Source organism: Oenanthe melanoleuca, chromosome 2 (assembly GCF_029582105.1).
Source record: "Oenanthe melanoleuca isolate GR-GAL-2019-014 chromosome 2, OMel1.0, whole genome shotgun sequence".
NCBI lineage: Eukaryota > Metazoa > Chordata > Aves > Passeriformes > Muscicapidae > Oenanthe > Oenanthe melanoleuca.
The window spans coordinates 72,663,921-72,685,543 of NC_079335.1; the positions used below are offsets into that span (position 1 = coordinate 72,663,921).

General features: G+C 39.6%; 1 protein-coding gene across 1 annotated transcript in view; it reads right to left on the bottom strand.

Moving 5' to 3' along the window:
- Window positions 1–467: 467 nt before the first annotated feature.
- Window positions 468–21,623, bottom strand: part of ANKH (ANKH inorganic pyrophosphate transport regulator) — a 96,333-nt gene continuing 75,177 nt past the window's right edge. The window contains exons 9-12 of the mRNA XM_056483256.1: window positions 4,875–5,004; window positions 4,117–4,240; window positions 3,422–3,521; window positions 468–1,122 (exon numbers count right to left, since the gene is read on the bottom strand). Of these exons, the coding sequence (XP_056339231.1) occupies window positions 1,006–1,122; window positions 3,422–3,521; window positions 4,117–4,240; window positions 4,875–5,004 (471 nt within the window). The 3' untranslated portion in view covers window positions 468–1,005. The remainder of the gene's footprint in view (window positions 1,123–3,421; window positions 3,522–4,116; window positions 4,241–4,874; window positions 5,005–21,623) is intronic.

Here is a 21,623-nt window from a genome sequence, read left to right on the forward strand (position 1 = left end):
TTAAAGTTAGATCAGTGGACAAGAACTTTGGTAAAGCTTGTCAATATTTATTTTCGTTTTATTCAAATACAGTCAAAGTCTATCAGTTGCCATTACCCTCTTCACAAGAGGAAAGTGCATGTTTTTTTTTCTAAAGAAAATTATATGTAAGGTGGGACTTAATGATTCAAGAAAATTCTGAATTAAATGTTTATATTTTTCAAAAGATTACTATCTTTCAGATGGAATGAAAGTTAAATAGTTCTTGTCCTGTGTGCATTTTATTTATTATATGCATATATATATAAATATATATATATATGTGTATGTCTCTGTTCATGTACCTGTGTGTGTATATACACATCCACACACTTTCAACATGAGAGAGGAACCTGTTTTTCTCCACTTTTTATGGGGAGACTCCCACATTCCTCCCTGTCTTGTACCCTGTGCAGTATAAGCTCTAGTGATGAGGCCAAACAAAAAGATAAAGTTCACCATAGTATATTAGTTTATGTAGCAAAGTCATTTTCAAGCAAGTAAAATAAAGCTCTGTATTCCAAACTTCTTTTCCATTTCTCATAAAGAAAGGGAAGGAAAAGGAGGGAGGGGAGGAGTGGGGTTATGGCAGTAGCGTTGAGCCAGTGGCACTGGCGGTGTGCGTGTGCGAGGTCTGCACACACACAGGAGCACAGGAGCAGGGCTTTGGTTGACAAATGCAGATTGTCCAGAGAAGGTGGATGCATAAGTAAGGAAGACTCTACAGTGATGCAATTGTATCTTTTATGCTTGCATGGAGTGAGAAAAAAAAATTCAATTGAAAAAAAAAGAAGAAGCAAAGACCTCTTTTTAGGTCCCTCATCAGTGAGAGCATACTCAGTATGCTAGAGAATTTATCTGAAACCTTTTAAATCAAGGCCTCTTTATTACAAAAATAAAAACGAACAAACAAAAAAGTATGAGAGACGACGAGATGCTGAAGCGTCACTCCAATCGTCCCTGCAGAGAACAATTGCATCCCATTCATTATTCATTCTCTTCTCTCATTTCTACGATGTCTGTCATCTCCTCCGTGTGAGGCATGTCGGTCATTGCAGAGTCTTCACCTTCTGCAGCTGTCTCATTCTCATTCCTCTTCTTTTTCTAGATTGAAACAAGCAACCACAAACCTATCAGTAAGTTGTGCATGAACACACTCCTACCAACTCTGGACACTGGGAGAAGTGAGGTGAGAAAACTGCTTGTTTAGAGTAGGTTATTAAAAACTAGAGTATTTTTGTCATATTTGTGGCTTGCCTCTAATAACTTGGCTTAATTGAGGAGATTTCCATAGCTTTCTGGAGCTCAAGTTTTCTCCTTTCTAACATAAATGCAATCAGGCATTTCTTATGCTAAGCAACATCCAAAACAGGCTTCAGCATGACTGGAGGGAAGAGAGCATCTGGAATCTTTTACATCACAGACTTTTTATTTAAAAAAAAATATAAGGAAAACAAGATGTGAGAGAATAAAAGCTTCTCTAGGGAGGGAGGCGAGGTGGCAACCTAATTTCTCAAAGGTCAAACTTCAGGAATTTTACAGGATGTGAGCATTCTGGCCTTTCTTAATGCTGCTGATCCACTGTGATCCCTTGCCTCACCAAGGCCAAGTAATATTAGAGTATTTTTGGCTAGCAGGAGCAGGAGGTCATTCAAGAGTCCTATGATTCATCCAGGATGTCCTGGATTAGTAAAGCTAAGAAGAGTTCAGCTCTCTACAAAACAAGTTGAAGCATCTGTTCCTTATTACCCACTTCTCAGCAGGCTGACTAGTTTTACTGAAAACAATTGTACAGCTGACAAAATATCCCCCACAGGTATTATTGATTCAGCTAAGATGAGTGAATCAGAGATCCAAAATTTCAGAGGTATCTACACAACATTTGATCTGCAGCTCTCCAGCTGCAGGTGAGAATAACCTGGTGCTTAGAGCTACTGGTTGGCTCTGTCACTGTCACAATGAATAAAGAATAAATCAGGTTGGCACAGTTATTACTCCTACTACCTGCACTCCACTGAGGAAAATTAAGCACAATGTCCCTGGTCAGAAAGATTCTGTGAGCTACTATGGTAACAAACTTGCAATGAGGATGTGAAACCACAGGTCAAGACAAGCCATTTCAGTGTCTAGAAGTTTTACTCTTTGGTTCTCAAGGCAAACATGACAAATTAATCATGACAGAGATTATGATGCTTCTATTGTCTTATTCACTTTGTATACTTTGATCTCTTGCCATGGCCTGCACTGTCATGTCAACACGTATCAAAACTGATTCAGGTTGCTCCAATATAAGGCTTTTAGATATTCCATTTTATTTTCTTTTAGTTTTTGTTTTCTTTTTTTTTCTTTTCAAATACAGAAGTGGTGGGTATTTCCACTGTTCACTTAGTAAATGGTCTAATTAAAAAAAAAAAAAAAAAAGTCACTGCATAGATCATATTTTCTGTTCCCATCCACCAGATCCTTCTGTACTACAGAATGAGGTACACACCTTGCTGGATCTGCTTGGAGTTGGACCTAGTGCCCTACACAGTGCCTTGAACACATAACTGAAGGGAACAACACAGAGGTACTGCAATGTACCCAGTCACCCAGCCAATACTTATCCTGTTTTTGACTTAATTTAGTGGAATCTTCTTCAGCATCCATGTATCACTACTACTCCACACATGCAGGATTGTAGTGTTTAAATATGTTAAAATGCACCTGTTTAATTATTTATAAGCTCTTGTCAACTGCTGCAGGATTATGTCTTCTTTTAAAGCACTCCTCTAGTGTTCAGCAGAAAATCGACAAAAAGTACAAGTGCTTATGGTTTTATACAGAAATAAAAGTAGTTTCTGGTTTTATACAGAAATAAAAGTATATATACAGAGAGATATATATTACATATTGTATACATACAGATATAAATGTTTACACTATATAACCTACATAACACATTCCATGGGAGGGAGCTCCTTGTAACTTTAAGGTTTCTTCCAACCCAAACCATTCTATCACTCTGTGATTTTATGATTCTATATACATATAGATACGCATATTGTAAGCTTGGATGAGTAGCTCCTATGCCTACATAAAGATGCTACATTGTACTGCAGTAGCAAAGTACAGCACAAAACTGCTGGTGGTAAGGACAGGATATCCATGACACGTGTTTTGAGAAGCAAGAGGCTCTCTGACTGCAGACCAGCATGTCCCATGGCCTAGATGCCCATTAGCACCTTTTGGTTTTATTTCAAACCAAAGACTTTCCAAGATGCACACTCCTGAGACTCAACAAGGAAGCAAAATGAAGTGAGGATTCTGGGGAGTTACACTCCTAAAGTATAACTTAATCTGAACTAAAATCCCCTCTATTAATCACCTGCTTTCACCAGACCCCACAGAGACTAGCTCTTACCTGTTTCCTATAGACGTAACAGGCTGCTATTGCAACCATGGTGGATTCTCCTACAAAACCAGCAAGCAGGGATCCTACTCCAAGAGTGGCTCCATGAACTCTGTTGGAGGCACAGAAAGAAAGCAGTCATTGTTGTGTGAGAATGCATGATGCATGGTTACATTTTCACTGGCATATATAACCAATCTGCTGATAGAAATATTTTCTTCAAAGACACAATACACTGCCTAAGAGAATAACTGGTATTTTAAAGGACTCGCTTGTTTTTAATGGCTACACTGTTTAGTAAAAGAAGGATGCTGAATCAAATTATGGACTAAGAATTTAAAGTCTTGTACTTTCTACTTGTCAGAGTGCTGTAGAATAGATTATTAAACTTATAAACAAGATATTCTTCCATTAGCTTTCTTAACAGTGCGTTTAATCATATGGAAATAAACTCCCCTTAGGACACGTTTTTGCCTCTTTGACAATTGTGTATTTTTTCCAAAGGGACATCACTATTGTGCCTGTCTAGAGCAGTCACACTTGTAAATTTGTAAATGCTTCTTTTCCAGATAGTGACACTATTTAGGCTTTGTATCATGGTTAGTATTTGGAGAAAATGTTCTGATGCAAATTCAGCTATCAAGTGACAGGGAAGAGGAATGAAGAGGAAAGCAAACCCATGGGCTTTGTGAGGAATAATGATTTACCCTAAGTAAGGCAGCACGATGAGACTGGTGATGAGGACGATAATCCGCAGCACTGAGCTGGGTGCCAACACAAATGTCTTCTTCAGAGTCATCAGCCAGCCAGTCAAGTGTGCTCTGACAGTCACTGTTCATGAACAAGGGAGAAAAAGAGGCATAATATTAAAAAAAAAAAAAAAAATCAGTTGTCTCATAGGCAACTTTTCCATGCAGAGAGAACTGTTCAGAAATAACCACTGTGAAACTTACTGCTGGTAACTTTGCACCCTACTAGAAAGGAAGTGCATCTTATGTTCAAATTGCTTTAATATACTGATTTGGGAAAATGAGGAAACAAAAAAATTATAGGCAGCACTTGTTCCTAAGAGCTGCTCACTTAAAACCAATTTATTAGACAGTCCATTCTGTTTTCTTCATTAAAAACCCCCAAACTTAAAGAGAACCCTTCCTTAAAGAGAAGTTCTATCAAGGAAAATGTTCCATCTGGCTCCTGTGTGGCACATGGTCTAACAGTGAGGCACAAAAAAAGGTATTTACATGTACCTATTTTTGTATTTGTAGTTTACATTTATTAGGAAACTGTGTTGTCATATAAGCAGAAAATACTAAAAGATGTTGCATAGAAATTTGAAACATTTTGGTTACTGCTGTCCAGCTTGACTTGCTCTTTGATAGAAGTATTAACTTTTATTACATAATTCTTACGCTCTGAAAGAGCCACTGAGGTTACAGAACTTTTATTTTCCTTTAATTTTTTTTACCTGGAAGTGGAAAAAAGGAGAAGATGCGCAAAGGAACGACACACAGCTCTGCAAAAGCGAAGTCTACTCCAATTATGTCAACTAAAATCTTCTCTGACACGTTTGGTGTCCAAAACATCACAAAACAGAGCTAGAAAGAACAAAATTAAAAAAAAATATATATATATTTCAGAAGGGAAGCACAACAAAAGGTAGGCCCTCCTGGACCTACAAAATATTTTTTTACTGATGCGTAGATAAATCTACTAATGGTAAATAGACATACTATTTATATTTACATTTATATTTAGCTTGCATTCAAATACACATGTACATAAGAGAGATACTTTAACTTCAGAAGCAATTACTACTCTTAATTTTCCTCACATACCATGTGTGATGCATAAAGAAAGAATATTTATTTAGGTTTCTGTAAGTAGTTGTACTTGAATGTTCTGTTGTTACACAAACAGTAAAACCCCAGATTTTTACAGCACTTGATCTGGTTAAAACACTTATACTCCTGAACAGATTATCAAATGTTTTAGTAACTAAAGATTTGAAGTCCTCCAAGACCCAGAGATCTGACCTGAATCTAAGACCAGGGGTTTAAATTTTCTGCTGGAAAGAGTACTGCTGGTATGCAGTAAGTCTGATAGCAAGGCAAAAGTGTTTAGCACAGTCCTGCAGACCTGGCACTCTCAGGCTAAGTCATGTTATTTTCATTAAAGAGTTTGCTGTTTAGTCCATACAGGAAAGGAAGATTTCCATGAAAAACCCATGACAATTGGTACAGTGGTAGGACATGCTGTTTAATTCTTTGGTCAGTCCTGAGGCTTCCATCTGAGCTGAAGGGGCTGCTGGCAGCTGCAGGTCTGGATTCAGTTCAAGACACTCACTGAAGGACAGTCCTGACAGCAGCTAGCTCTTTTCTTTTTATCCAGCTGTCACACCCCTACATGCTCAGATGGCTTTCAAACTAGTCTTTGAAGTCCTACCACCTCTAAGACAGTTGGGATTTCACTCTCATTCTTTGGTAGGGTGTCAGGAATTGTCCTTTCTGTTTAGCCAGCACTCAGATGGCAGAAGCTTCCCAAAGCCTCTCACTGAGTGGCCTGTGGGAGATCCTGAGTTCTGACCCTCTGTGTGGTGAACAGAACATTTCACATTCCATCTTCAGTTTTCTTCTCCACTTCTTAGGGCAGGAATTACTATTTATTTGTTACAATTGCATCTTTTACTTGACTACTTTGATGGTGTCTTGCAGTGTATCTCCATTACCTCTACAGAGAATGGAAAGTGGAGGAAGGTAAGAGCAGAAGACAAAAGAACTGAGCACTTCTTGTGCCAATCTACTTGTACAGGGTATGACTGAAGCAGAGGGGACAATCTAGAGCAGAGGAGGTTGTGTGGTTGAAAATCAGTTATTAAAAAGCTACTGTACAACAACAGAGGGATTTTTTTTGTTGCTGGAGACACCCTAGGGCAGACTGCAGTCATTTGTATTCTCACTGCAAAAAGGAGAATAAAGCAGTCATACAGGGAATATTTTGTCAAATCTTTTTTCAAAGTCCAATAAATAAAGTAAGATACAAAGATGCCCACTCTCATTTATAATTTGCTGTTTTCATGAAAGCAAGGACCTTTACACTGCTTTCACTGCTCAGTGCCCTTTAGTGTCCTAGTGAGCAGTATAGCTGCTGCTGCTGCTGCCAGATTCCACACGTGTATGCCAACAGCAGAGCCTGCCCACTGCCAGCAAAAGGCAAAGAGAGCAGTCTTCCCCTCTTCAACAGCCACTTGAAAAAGTGTTGAACATGGTTAGACAGGCAAGCTAATGAGTGACCAAAGGCACTGTATTCAATTCTGCTCTGTAAAGGTTTCCTCCTGGCCCTAATAAGAATAGACTCAATCTCCTCCCAGCTCCCAGGAGTAAGGTCAGTTTGGCAGTCAGGGATAATGACTGACACCCAGGAGGTATGTGCTCCTTCCTCCTCAGCTGCTGCAAACTGCAGTCTTCCCCACCCCTGAGCAGCAGAGAGCTGTGCTGGTAAATGCCTTCAAAGAGCACTTCTACAGCAGCTGCTGGGTAAAGACTGCTAAGCTCAAGAATAAGCAGATTGAGGAGGTGAGGCACGGCAGCAGAAGGATCTTCTATTTCTGTCTCAGCATCCTTCCATCTTTTTGGCGGCAATACTGATAACTGGTTTCATTTTGCTAAGAGAGCCCTCTCCATCATCTTAAGAGATGATATCCTCAATGCCCACAGGGAACAAAGCCTCAGGAAAATAAATTAATGCTTTGCATCATTCAATTTAAATCTCAATTTAAATCTCTGCAATTTAAATCCTAGAGTGCTTGCAACTTTACTATTTCAAAGGCAAAATGTAGTGGAAAAAACCCAGGCTCTACTTCAGGCAAAGAATAACACTGAACATGCAAAGCAGGAAGGTATTTCAGCTGCTGATTTTGTTACAGATAGTGTATTCTGAAAATAGGATGAAGTTAGCTTTTTGTGATTCTAAGGAGTCTTTAGGATGTTTATCATTACCTTGGTAAAAGGTGATGCCTGACAGAAGACTGGAGAAGATGGTAACAGTAGTCCAGGAAAACATGGCACAGAATAAAATTAGAGATTGGCTCTACTGGAATAAGCAGTGCTAACTTCCTGCAACTCAGATCAGGAAAGATTTTAGGAAGTAGATTTACCCATAGAATGTTTCCTATCTTTCTCCGAATTTAACACTGTTTTCTCCCCTCACTTGCATTTCTATGCATGTCTGCAAGGTTAAAAACAGAATAAATGGCTTGGTTAGAGTTACAGGTATACCTTCATTTAATCTAATCAAGAGATGAAGACTGAACAGTGAAAGCTTCTGCAGAGGCAAGCAATGTGCATGCAGAGTGGCACTGCAGCTTCAGGCTGCAATTGCAGCTGGCTGTTGAGTGTTGTACTGGCAACTCTGCTGAGCCCAAAGCATTTCAGTGTTTTGGGAGTAAGGATTTGTATTGTAGAATTCTAGCAACAGAGCTTATTTGATTTTCTGTTGTCTTATGGTATGAGTGCAGCAAGATATGAAAGGATAGTTTTGATAAAGCCCTTGATCATTTAACTGGAACTGACCAGTGATGAGTGCTTTAAAAATACAGGAAGAAATGAAGGTGTAAACAGCAGAGTGGGATGCTACAGAGAATAAGCAGTTCTGCATAAAGACAGTAGTATGTATTATTAATTGTAGTATCAACAACAGTAACTTAAGCATTTCTGAAGATGTTTTTAGAAATTTCAATTGACCTGAAGGGTTTTGGGTTTTGGTATTGTGCCTTTAATTGTTGTACACTAGTAAAAATTGAAAAAACCTTTACAAAATATGTCAACAACTCACAGCACCATAAGAAAACTACTGTAGCCGTACTAGCTCAGATCAAAGCTCCAGCTAGATTAGTACTGTCTCCCTGCTAAAGGTCACTGGGAGTTGCCAAAGGGATGGGCATAAAAAAGCAGGGCAAGTGCAGTGTAAGAGATGCCTTTCCCAGTCTTCAGGCTTCAGAAGTTCAGTAATCCTGGTCCACCTTCATCCCATGCAGGTTATGCTCTGTTATCTAATATTAGTGATTTTTTTCTTCAATACAGTTGTGCATTAAAAGTAAGTAAAAAGTGCTCTCACTTGTGGCTTAGACACTCTCCTCAAAGAGGTGTGCCTATTGTGATGTGGAACCTGGCTATTTTCAGCTAACAAATTCACTGTCTAAGCATATTCAAAAGTTAAAATTAAAAACTTCTGAGAGAATGCACCAATTTTTTTTTTTCAATAGGGAAAGTACAGAACTGCTGGTGTTCAGTTCAATTTCTCTTTATTCTCTTAAGTACAATTATGGCATTTGACTTTCACAAATGATTGTGATGAAAGATTGTTCATGAGATTTTGTTTCAAAGGCTGCATGTGTGAGCCTGAATGCTTCTAGTTCTTGAAAAATAACAGTCTTTTCATAGGCCTTGCATCTCCTGGAAGCTATTTCCATTTATTCTGGTTGCTGACAGGGATTACTAAACCTCAGAGACCCACTACATAATGCATTATAATACATTATGCTAACAAAGGCTATTGTCATGTGTAGAGTAATCTGCAGGGTGCCAGACTGATTTGCTTTTCGGCACTTGTAGAAAACTGCCTGTCTTTTGAGATGTTCATTGATAAATATAAAGCACAAAATATTTTATTCCAGTGAGCTATGAACAACAGCACAGCTTTTCTAGACTTCATGCAGTCTTCTGTAAGAATAAACACTGGCAGATGACAGAGACATGGAATGGCTCTATGTTCCTCAGAAAGAAATCCAAAGGAATCCAAAATGGATGTTTTAAAAAATAGTTATACATATGCCAACCTGGAATGAGTCTGGAATAATAGATTTTATTGTGGAAGATGGTTAACTTGGTAAAGGTTATTCTGTGATGAAATGCAGTTCCTATTTTTCTCCTGCAAAAAACCTCTCAGCAGATGTTTTGTATCATTTGTTGAACCTGATACAATTGCAGAAGTATGTCTGTGCAAGATACTAAAGATACTAAAGATACTGTTCTATGTATGTATTGAGGATTGTACCTTAATTTAACCCATGCCTTGTTCGTTTCATACTACCATTTATGCTACATGGTGCCCAGTGAGGGAAGAGGAAACTGACTTTGAAAATCATTACACATCTCAGCTTTGAATAGCACCTCGGGTCCTTGGGATAGTATCAGCTAAGTTTATAACTTTTATTACTATGGAAGAATATAAATCACATGATTTAGCCTTTTGAACTGTGCAATAAACAAATCAAAATGTAGCGTCTCCATGGTCTCTCTCTCTCTGACATAAACAGAACTTCCACAATTGTCTCCTTTCAGAGCTTGTATCACACAAGATAAGCAGATTTCACAGCTATATTTTTGAAGTCAAGATAATATCTTGTTCTAACTAGCATCCATGTCAACTACTGGATTTCTCTCCTCTGTTCAATAATCTATTTTGTAAGATGTTGGAAAAAAAGTTGTTTAATTTGTTAGTGCTATTTTTAGGGCTATTTCAAATCCATACTTCCAACGACCTTCAAAATTTAGTTCTCCAAATGACTACACAGTACTGGAGCTTTTCACTCAAAATCTTACTCTAGCATGTTATTGTTAAAAGAAACAGCATTTCTGTATTTTTATGAAGAATAAAAGTAATGACAGCTTGTAACTATTAACTGCTTACTCTACTGAGACAACAGAAAAGTTAATAGTTACCCCTCTTTTCAGATTCCTGTTGAGGTGTGCTTCCGTGTTGAATAGAGGTGTGGCATAGAATACAAAGTCCTAATACCTCCTGAAGCTACCATGCACCTCTCAGGTAGTTGAAAAATGCAGAAAGAATTTAACAGAGCTCTTATGAAGGAGGGCGGTGCAGCTACTCATTCATTTACACAAAGAAGGGCTTTTGTGTTTTATTGTGGGCCAAGAAATTCTAGGTTTTATCATAAAGGCATTATTCTCTGTTGATGGGAAGTTGTATTTAACTTATCATGAAAATAGTCAAGTAAAAACCTTGTTGTCTTTGAAGACTTTAGGGCTTTGTTTTTTTTTTTTTTTTTCCAGTTAGGCTGGTTGTTGTTTTCTTTTCTTTTCTTTTCTTGAAGCACAGTTCTATAAACAATCATAAAGTTCTTTGGAATCTGTGGAGGAATTACTGGGTTTCATACAACACTAGAGACCAGCATCAGTGCCTGGCTACAGAAGCTTGCTGCATACCTTAACCTGGTCCTTGCCAGAACAAGCCTGCAGACTCCTGCTCTCTCTTCTGTATTTCATGCCAGGGAGCAGTCTTTGCAGAGCCACACCTGCAGTTTTGGCAGTTCTGAGGAATTTTTGATATACAGCAAATAACCTAAATTCATCATCCCAAATTGTTTGAGACTCTGAGGTGTTGTCACAGATCACAGAACATTCTGAGTTGTAAGGGACCCACAAGGATTATCAAGTCCAACTCTTACGTGAATGGCTCACACAGGGATTGACCCCACAACCTTAGTGTCATCAGCACTGTACTCTGACCAACTGAGCAAATCTCAGGGTCAAGGTTGCTGCAGTCTGATGCTCTGTTGAGACAAATTATGATGTGTGTCTACATGCCCTGTAACTCAGAAGAGGTCAGCAATTGGGTCCTTTTCCTGTGTGGGAAATGTGAAGTTTTCAGGAATAGACTGTCCAAAGCCCCAGGGAACTGTTCTGACTTCACAGCAGACAGTGCTTTGTGCAAAGGCTGGACCTGATGAACTCCTGAGGCTTTTCCAACCTAACAATTGTGAGGTGCCATGAAACAAGAAACCCTGGATATGTTAGCAGTAAAAATGTCAGACCGCATTCACATTTAAAACTGATTTATGATAACGCTGATGACTTGAATCACAAGGACATACTCTTACAATGATGCTCCCTCAGGCACATGCAAGGTAGTATAGATTTCTGTGAACTTTGTATTCTGTGCAGGGGGTGTAAAGCTGGAATCAGCCATCACAATGTTTTTCAAGCAGTGGGGGAACCAGAGCTTGTTTGTGGGAACACCCCCTAACTTTGCACATCCTCCTGAAATAATTGGTTTATACACATCTAAATGTCCCCCCACCTCCCCCAGCTTTCCAGAGTGACAGAGCACCACGTTCTTTAGAAATAAAGCCACGTCCAGGAGCTGCACAATTCACTGATGCTCTGATAGCATTAACACAATGCCACATCTGCTTTCTCCCCAGCTGCTGCTGAAAGTACTTAGGTGGTATTTTCCAGGCTGGGTTGGGTCACTCCATTGTTTAAGGTAGTCATTATATCTTCCCAACAAATTATGCTGCTTATATTCTTTTACAGAAAGAACATTTTGCTTCACTTCTACAAAGCTTCAATAATCCAAAGATGGCAGATATCTAGTCTCTTTTTGAAAACTGTCCATCTTTCAGCTCAGTAACTTTCTTCTGTCCCAAGTTTTCTGTGCCCCTTGCTGCTCTTCCTACTGTGAACACAGAGTATGAGCAGAAACTGCTGCAGGGACAATTTTTGATGCTTCCTCTTCTGCCTGCTCCAGCCACTCATGCAGAACAGACCCTTTGTGTGAAACCTGAACAATCATGAAGGAGACATTAATCTCCACCTCACTGGAGCAAACAAAAAAACCTCTGTTCCAGGACAAAGGCTCAATGCAGTACCATGGACAGGACAAGGCCCTCATGAGGATTTTATAGTCTGCCTCTGGTGGTCCTGTGCAGGCAGAAATGCTTCCATTTGTGTCTGAAACAATTTTTACTGAAATGGGAATTAATCCTGACCTTGAAAAGGTGAAGATCTTCTCAAGGAACTATCTGCCAATATGCCATTTCCCAATTGCTATTTTTTGTGCCAGTACCCTGAAGATTAAAAAAACAGTCTTGGATTTAAGAGATGGGCGAAATGAACGCAGTCAAAACAAATTGCTCCACTGGATGAGTGGTATTACTCTAAAAGTTGTCCTTGACCTTCATATGGTCTGCAACTTTAAAGTCAAAATAAAATGGATTTAGTCTTAAAAGTTAATGCTGCATTTTTAAAGTATGGATATTCTAGATAAGACTCGTGTGATCTTTTTAATACAATAAGGCTGTAATGAGACATTGGTGAAGTAAGATTTGAGAAAGTTGGGGAAGTTTGGAGAGTTCTACGTGTTTTTTACATTCTTTCTTTGTAAATTCACAAGAGATAAGGACACTGAACTCTGTCACCCACGGAATTTCAAATACTGGCATGGTCAGAAGCTGGGGTTGTGTCCTCTGAGAAGAACCAGATTCTTGTTGTGATTTTTATTCTTGTGGATTACTGTCACTCAGTCCAAATTTGCCATGACTTTAGTAGTAAAGCTGGGTTGTAACCTTGATAATAAAGCAAGGCAGAGATGCAAAACAAAGACAGCCAATAAAAGATAGGAAAAAAACGAACACAAATCCAATTGCCTCTGCAATGGCTTCAACTTCTGACACTGAATGTCACAGAATATATATATATATATATATATACACATATATATGGTGTATATATGATATGTGGTGATATTCTTAGTTGGAAGGGGCCCACAAGGATCATTGGGTCAGCAGTTAAGTGAATGACCCATACAGGGATTTAACCCACAACCTTGACATGATTAGCACTCAGACCAACTGAGTTCATTTTCTTTCATTTATCTTTAAACTCAGGAGGAAGAACTACAGAGAAAGCTAAATAAAGGTATACAGGACTTCAGTTCTGAAGAAAATATGGTTTGTACTGTTCCTTAAAGCCAGTTGCTAGCCATGACTAAGCTCTTCTTTGTTATAAATAGGTATTCCTGAAAGTAAGCAACAAGTACCAGGAATGGAGATACACCGCAGTAGCTACTCTGAGCTGGAAGGTCTTCAGGGGTAATTGATCATTCTCACAAGCAGAAAAGGAGGTATTCAGGAAAATTTCTAGCTCAGGAGAGCTGTAAGCATGACCTTGAACAGGGGAGGACTACTACTGCTTTAACCTGGATGAACTAGACAATATACTATAAAGTTTGACTGCTGTAAACTAGGTGAAAGGGGAATGAGGATTGGCAGTATTAATCTGCAATTTGATATTGTGGGATGCATTAAAAAAAACAATTATTATTAAAACTCCAAAGTTCTGCAGTGAGACTTAACTTCCACAGATTCCATCCCCCATCCCCCCCAAAAAATCATATAACCTTGGTCAACCTTAAAAAGCAGCAAAGGCTCACCCTCTTAATGCAGTAACACAAGCTGCTTTAAGAAAGCTGGCTCTTATGTAACCTTCCATTTATAACTTCTAGTGCAGTGCTTGGTAACTGACCTTCTGGAACTATGACACCACAAAACATAGTCCCAGGCCATGTTTATTAAAACACAAGCATTTCAAACACTGAAAGCATTATTGCCATCAGAAACTTTCTGCTCCAGAATTAAAATTTATAATTTCTACAGGGCAACTTTGTTACTGTGCAATGTTTTAGTTTGAGCACATGAACACTGATAAATCCACAGATTTCCTTGTTCACACGAAAGAATCATCATGATCCTGTTTTCCATGGTGTGGCAGAGCTATTTTTTCTGGTAAGGCAGAAATGCTACAGCAGCCAAATCCTCAAGACAGAACAGATTAATGAGGTTTCTAACTGGACACCATATTGCATTCCCCATTTGCAGGGAAGATGTTCAGTATCTGCAAAATGCCAAGCAACTTACATGTACAACTTGTCTTCTTCAGACAGTGATGGTATTCCCTGGATCATGAGTCAAAAATTTGTAAAAAAATGAGGCTTTGTGAACTTCAGTTCATTTTTACCTAGGTGTTCAGCCGCTCTTCTGCACCATCAATGCACAAAGACTACATCTTTGGCTCTCTCTTTGAAATATGCTCATATTTCACCACACACCCCTCCAGTACTGCCCCTTTTCTGAATTCAGACTTTGGTTCTTGTGGGCCATCTTCAGAATGCCTGTGATCTGTCATTTCTGTCTTATAAGAGCTGACAAGGAGAAGTGAGGAGGTTTCAGCATTGCACGCAGATTAGATGAAAAGCACAGAGAAGAAGGCCTAAGTTAAGGATCTCAGAAATCCCCACTTTGTTCAGATTTCAGCTTGTGAACTAAGAACCAGTATTAGCAGCCTGGAATGTTTATAGCTGCCAAAGCTATCCAAGTTGCAATTACTGGATGATATTTTCTGGTAGCAACCCTCTCAATACACTGAGGGAATACATGGCATCAGTCACAGGGAAACAGAAGCAGTTTTTTTTTTTTTGGGTTCCCTTTTTCAGCATCTGGGTCATTTACAAGTAAGGGGATGAGGCAGCAGGTACTTGGCTAAAGGACTTGTGAGAGTATAAGAGGAATACTGGAGTAAAAGCCCCAACAGTTTCTTGCATGGGTCAGAATTGCAAATCACTTTGCTCCTCTAGGCTGATCCTTACTAAACTTAATCAAACGAGCACACAAAATCCTTCTCCCCTGTTTGCTCAAATGCATGAAGGTGAGGGGATAAATAAAAGTATTTCTACATTTTCCTGCTACCTGAGAGTGTAATACTGATTTCACAGTAGTAGTGGTAACTGACCTTATTTTCTTTGGGAAAGGAGAAAAACAACTATGTCTTTGTGAAAACGTTCACATGTACTGCTTGTGGCAAGCCCTATTTTAAAACACTCCTTTGCATACCCTCTGGCTTCAGTGAAGCCGCCTAAGGCACCTAAAAATTAATCTTGGGTCAGGCCCTGAATACAATTTTTTGTCTCTTGGCCTTGCAGGTATTTCATTCCAAAGTTCTAAAGAAAGCAGAGTGTGTGATACTCCTCTAGCTGCTGCAGCTCAGGAAGTGCATTCATAGTGGCTAAATGCCATGGGACTGCTGGGAGCCAGGGGGAGCTGTCACTGCAGGGACCTGCCATGCAGTTATTTCATGCTATGGACACTCCTCCTCTACCTTCAAAAGATTTCAGTGAAATGGGAACATGCTCCTTGGCATTTTTCAACATGCAAGCCTAATTCATGTTATCCTGAGTGCAAACTAAGGGTACCTAGTAGGCCAGCAGTCAGGCTTGCTGCAGAGATACAATGAATTCTTTAACTTTTCTTCTTTAACTTCTTCCTTTAACTTCTGTCAAGAGTTGCTTTATGTCTCATAATTTAGCAGACAGCATAGTTGTAAACATCAAATACATCACTCTAATGCATGTAAGAGCTTCACACAGGACAGTTTATTAGGTGGAAAATGAACTTACTTGTAAGTGCAGAAAGGGATATGAAATTGTATAATTATTATACTACAGACTGAATATTTGAGAGCAAATGGGCCTATGAAAACTGTACAGTCTTTGGTGTCCCTCATGGGAAAAATCAGCTGCCAGACTTAAGGCTGGAAAATATGATTTGCTGAGTTCAACTGGAAATTAAACAACTATTGAGTATAGAGTGTTCACACAGCATCAGGGAATAAGTCAATAAGGCAATGCTATTGCAGTAATACACTGAGTTGGTATGAGTATCCTGTCTTTATTCATTCTGACTCTGATATTATCTGCCAGTGCTACATTTCACTGGCTGGTGGAGCCTTGCTGATCAACTGCACAGGAAAGTCAGCAGCCAGTACCCACTTGGCAGTTCCTAGCCTGGCATAACCAAATCCAAAGCAGAGAGCTAAAGCTCAGGCATCCCAAGTTGTCTTTTAAACAGACAAGGCTTTTCAGCCTGGATGAAACACAGCTGCTACTCTTCCACACTGTTTGACTCTTGCTCTGACAGAATTAAGCAGGAAGCAGCAACTACTGAGTCTTGTCTTCTGTGCTTCTCATTTTTTTGTGTAGGAAATTTTCCCTGTTACACTGGCTTCCTTGGTCTTGATCAAACTTTTCTTATCTCCTAGGTCCTTGATGATTAATTACAGAACTTAACCAAGCAGATGATGACTGAGAATTAGGAAAATGATGGGATTGCTTGCAGTAAACTGCTGTCAAATGGAACAAAGACTTTCCTCCTCCCCTCTTCAGTCTGAAACTGATCCCACCACAGGGATCCAGCAAGAGAAACCTTGTGACTCTGAACCTCACCCTGCTGTTCTCAGATGGAGATGGGGTCTCTCTATCCAATCTCGCAAGTCTATGGTTCCCAGCATCTGTCCCTCCTTTTTGCCCATGGTTGGGGGGAAATAAAAGATACACAAGCAAACATGTTAAATGCTGCAGCTTAAACCTTCTGATGGTTATAAGTTCCTAGGGGACTGATAACTACCAGCAAATGAAAAAACAACACCTCAAACTACAGATGCTCATCAGCAGGAGTCCACAGAGATCACTATTTTTTAATCCTCTGTCAAAAGCACAAGTTATGAATCTAGTACTACATTATATTTACAAAAAAAAGTAGCTTTTTATTTATAGAATCTAAGTGATTACTCAAAAAATAAAATAGAAAATAATTTTGCTAGTACTAGAAACATTTTAAAGTTATCATTAGACTCCTCAATTATAAGCAACATAATTGAGGAGTCAATAAACCAACCCTAACTGTAAAGTAGGTGACATTTTGAATTGTATTGACACACACACACTCAACTCTCAGGCTTAAACATATAAGCCAGTAAACTGACTAGGTGTCTGCAGAACTGAACATCTGGATTTTGTTTCTTAAGCAGTGTTTACTAATTAAGTATAAACCAGCATTCTATACAATCAGCTTCTCCCCTTAATCAGTTTATTCATGAAAACTGCTACCTTCCCCAATTGTCCACAACCATGTGTTCATTTAAAAAAAAAGCAAAGCAGCACTAAAATTCCTTTTAAATAGCTGGAATGAGCTTTGAGCTGTTTCTAATAGAACACATGTTAAAACTTAGAGGTAACTGTGCAGCTCTTCTGCTGTACATAAGCTTGGTGACAGATGGATGAACATGGTGTGCTGCACACAGCATGTCACCCTGGCACCTTGAATTATGGGGAAAGGAAAACCTGTTGTAATACACAGAACACTAGAGAACATGAAGGTAACTGGCCATGTGTCTTGCTGACACTTCAGCTAACATGAACGATGCACCAACAGGAGCTGGTGTTTGGAGCTGTATCCCAAAGACACTGTGGCCTGTCCCCGCTGAGGCTGCTGGAAGACAAAGCTGAACCAAATTGCACAGTCCTCAAACTCCTGCTGTAAGAACTGATTGCTCCTTCCCCGCTATAGATGAACAAGTAAGTACAGACTATTCAGGGTCACTTTCAGTGATGGGAGTTTTCACTGTGCAATCTGAGAAGTTCCTTCTCTGACCAGCATCCTGCATGTTCCTCAAGCAGTGATCTGGTGTGAGCCATGCTGAGCTGGCCATGCTTTTATCCCAGCAGCAGCTACTTAAACCAGGGTGCTCAGACCTCACGTTAACTTGCCTTCCAGTATGATTCTGAGATGTGAATGCTACTACTGCCAGTCCCCTGAGTGAGCTGACTGTGCCACCTTCCCTTGTGCTGCCTGCACAATCCATGGCTGCTCTCAGCTCAGGGCACACAGCCTCAGCAGCTGACCAGGGTTTGCACACAGACACAGAGCAGGCTGCAGTGGCTGCAGCACAGCAGCCTGAACAAAGGAGGCATCTCTTACTTTTACACAGCAGCACTAACAAATGATGTGGAACCAGCCTGCAAAGCCTTGCAGTTCAGTGGCAGATGACCAAACACTAACCACGTGGCTGCCAGCAGCTAACATTAGCCAGGGAAAAGGATCTTAACTGACTGCAGTTTCTGTGTCATCACAGAAGACTTAAAAAAGAGCTCAGCTGGGAAATGGAGAGAAAATGGAGGGGAAAAAAAAAAAAAAAAAAAAAAAAAAAAAAAAAAAAAAAGAAAGAGAGAAAGGTAATTTGGCAGTATCTGCACCTCATCACAGGCTGCTTGGAAAAATCCCTGAATTTTGCCCTCTGGTATCCAGGCTCAGAGACACTATTCCAAGAAAACCCCTTGCTAAAGCACAGCCTGTTTGCTATTATTCCTCCTGTATAGGGCAGGGTTCCTATGAGCAGCTTGCTCCTCACAGAGCCTGCCCCTCTATGCACAGCTCATATGTGAAGGAGTGCTCTCCCACAACAGAGCAAACCTTTGTTGCAGTTGAGGAATGCAGTAAATTAGCACCCAGACAAATTATTTTGGGATTTCCGCAGTGTACTGAGGCTGACACATCCCACAACCAAAGGGATATGGGCTACAGATGTACGGTTTTCTCTTGAGTCTGTGTCTTCCCTTAGTTTACAACTGTGCAGCAACCTCAGGGCTGATCTCCAGGGCCATCTAAACAGGTCTAGCATTGAAACAAAATGTTTATCTTTTCAACAGCCTGATCTGCAATGGCAGCAGCATTGGCATTTGGAGCAGTATCTCTGCTTCAGGAAGGAAGCATTTTTCCTAAAGTGCCTAATAGCAGTAAAGTAATAGATAATAGCAAACAGCATTATGGACACCCTTTAAATTGCATGTAAATTAGCAAGCATGACTTACTTTTTAAAGTTAGAATGGTCCTTTATTTGTATAGGAAAAAATCTACACCTGAGTCCCTTCCCTCTGCTATACAAATTTTACATTCAGTTGTACAGTCACAAAACATGGCTTTGGAAGGAATCCCCACTTATGACAAAAATCACATCAATGGGTCTAATAACAACAGCTGTCTTACCTATCAGGAGTTTAATGGCTTCCACTTACAGCCTTTAAATAAAACAGCTTGTCTACACACTTTTTACTGAGCAATACAACTAATTCCCATTTTTTGAAGAAGCATCTTTAATTCCCACCTGTTACTTCAAAGCCATGAGGCAGTACTTACAATCATACTTGACAGAACACATGTGCATGCTGCAGTTAGCCTGGAGAGGCTCAGGTGTAGCCTTTCAGATCCCATGAAGATTTAAACAAACCATGAAGTTATGATTCTTAACAAAACTATGCCTTTTTTTCTACTCTGACCTAATACTGCCACTACCAACAACAATGAAAAGGTGTTTCTGTTGCAGTAGTAGTATTGTAGTACTTCTTGTGCAGGCATGACTGGTCTGTGGAAGGTGGTAGGACATTTTTCTCCCACTTCTATTGAAATAGTATGTCTTTGATGACTGAAAGTTTCCCCAGGTTTTACATTGGGAAGGTACTTCCCTGCATGGCTGCTGCTTGTACTTAAAGATTCAGTTATTTTTTCAAGTGGTTAATGGACTGGATTTGTTTTGCCTTATCAGCCTGGGAGCCTTTCCCTCTGACCTGAAAGAACAAGATGTTACCAATTGTGATGCCACTAGTCTGCCTGCCATTTGCTGAAGTAGAGCCCCTGAATCACACCAATGGCCACAGGAGATCACCAGGCAACAACAGGGCAAATGTGTACTGTACAAAGGAACTATATTGTATTTGCACTGTACTTTTGTATTTGTATTGTACAAAGGAACTATATCTAGCTCCTTAGAGACTGTGGCACACATTAATGTGAGTCATCCCCACATCTGCTGAGTTTGTGTGCTGAAGCATTTGCAGGCTCATGTCTTTGAATCCAACTGAATCTTTAGAGCTCATGTCTATTTTTCTGTTCTGTCTGTTGACAAGCAATCCTAAGAATCTGTCACTAGAAGGCAAAAATAGAAATGGGACAGGAAAAGCTATGGACCTCAAAAGGTTTCTGGAATTTCAGTGCAGGCAAATCTCTCATGATGATCTCATGAAAGAACTGCCCTTGAAAGTAAAATGGAGAACTTTTGGATACAAAGTTCTAGAAAGTCACAAAACAAAAGTCTATTGAGGGGATTAAAAATTACTCTGCAGAAGATAGTGATGATAATGTGAAAAGCTCATAATCTGTCAAAACCAGAGTAACCTGATAAATACCATAGGGGATTAAGAATACAGTCAGTTCAGAGAAAAATCTGAGACTCAAATAGTATTTTCAGAACAATTTATGACAAGGAAATCTTTCCCTTTTGTGAGTCTGCAACAACACTGACAGACTTTGAGGGAGGCTCCAACTGTAGAGAACACAACTTTGGTCTAGAACAGGACACCAAAGAAAACCTCAAAGAGTGTGATGGTAGATAACATGAGAGCCAGGGTCTCATGGGAATCTCCAGACAATGGCCAATTCAGTGTTTCATGCTGTAGGAAATATAAGTTAGAGCAAGAGCTGTTGGTCTCTAAGCCACATGAAAAAAAGTCAAGCTTAAGGAAATTAAAAGACGGAAGAGATGTCACATTGTTTCTTGCAATTCTGTCTTTGATGGTAGCCAATTGTAGCTGTTTAGGGAAAAAGTATAGGAAACAAAGAGCAGAAGAAATGTAATTCAGCTAGGGATGGATTGAACTGCTTCATTTTCAACTGAAATAACACAGAGTTCTGTATCCCACATTCTCAGGTTGTGGCAAGGGCGTGGGGATGGTTACAATACTTCTGGCTTGTGTGCTGTAACATTTCCTTTGACATATATTAGCTTCTCTTCACACATAAGACATTTGCAACTCAGACATAAAGGTCCTACACTAAAATGAAAAGGAGAGAAATTCTGTCAGCATTCCTATACTCAATAGTAAATTTGTGAATGTAGGGAGAAGAGAGTTTCAAAGCAGCCAGCTACCCCATGGGAAGCATGCAATGCTGAAGGTAAACAGCAAACCTGTCTGGGGTAGGAGTAGATTTAATTGCAGGACTTTGAGCATTGTATCCTAAAATAATTGCCACATTTCCCAAGTACTTTTCTAGCATGATGAAGGACTTCTATGAAAATCCTATTTTCTAGATTCTCCTTTTCTTTTGTCCTTCTAGTGCAGGTACTGTGTAGAGATGATGTCCTAGCCCCAAGCACTAATATAAATCCATCCTTTATATAAAGAGATGTTGGATTTATCCTGGTCATCTACTCCATTATTTGCCAAGATCCCCACCAGCTGCAGTTTTCTTTCACAACTGCCTGTTTATTGCTAAGAAGACTGCAGAAACAGTGTTCTTGGGGAAAATGCACTGTATTTATGTGTGCAAATTGGTCATTTTGAAGCATGCAGGCTCAGCAAAATTTTTCCTTGAACGTCATCCCCATGCAATGCTTCCCAGCATGGACGCAGATTTAAATCCTTTAGACAGTGTCAGCACCATCTCCAAGATTGCTCTTTTTAGTCAATTTTGTGAGCAAACAAAACAAATGTGCATCAAAGTACTCCCATATGAAAACCCAGTGCCAGGAGAGGC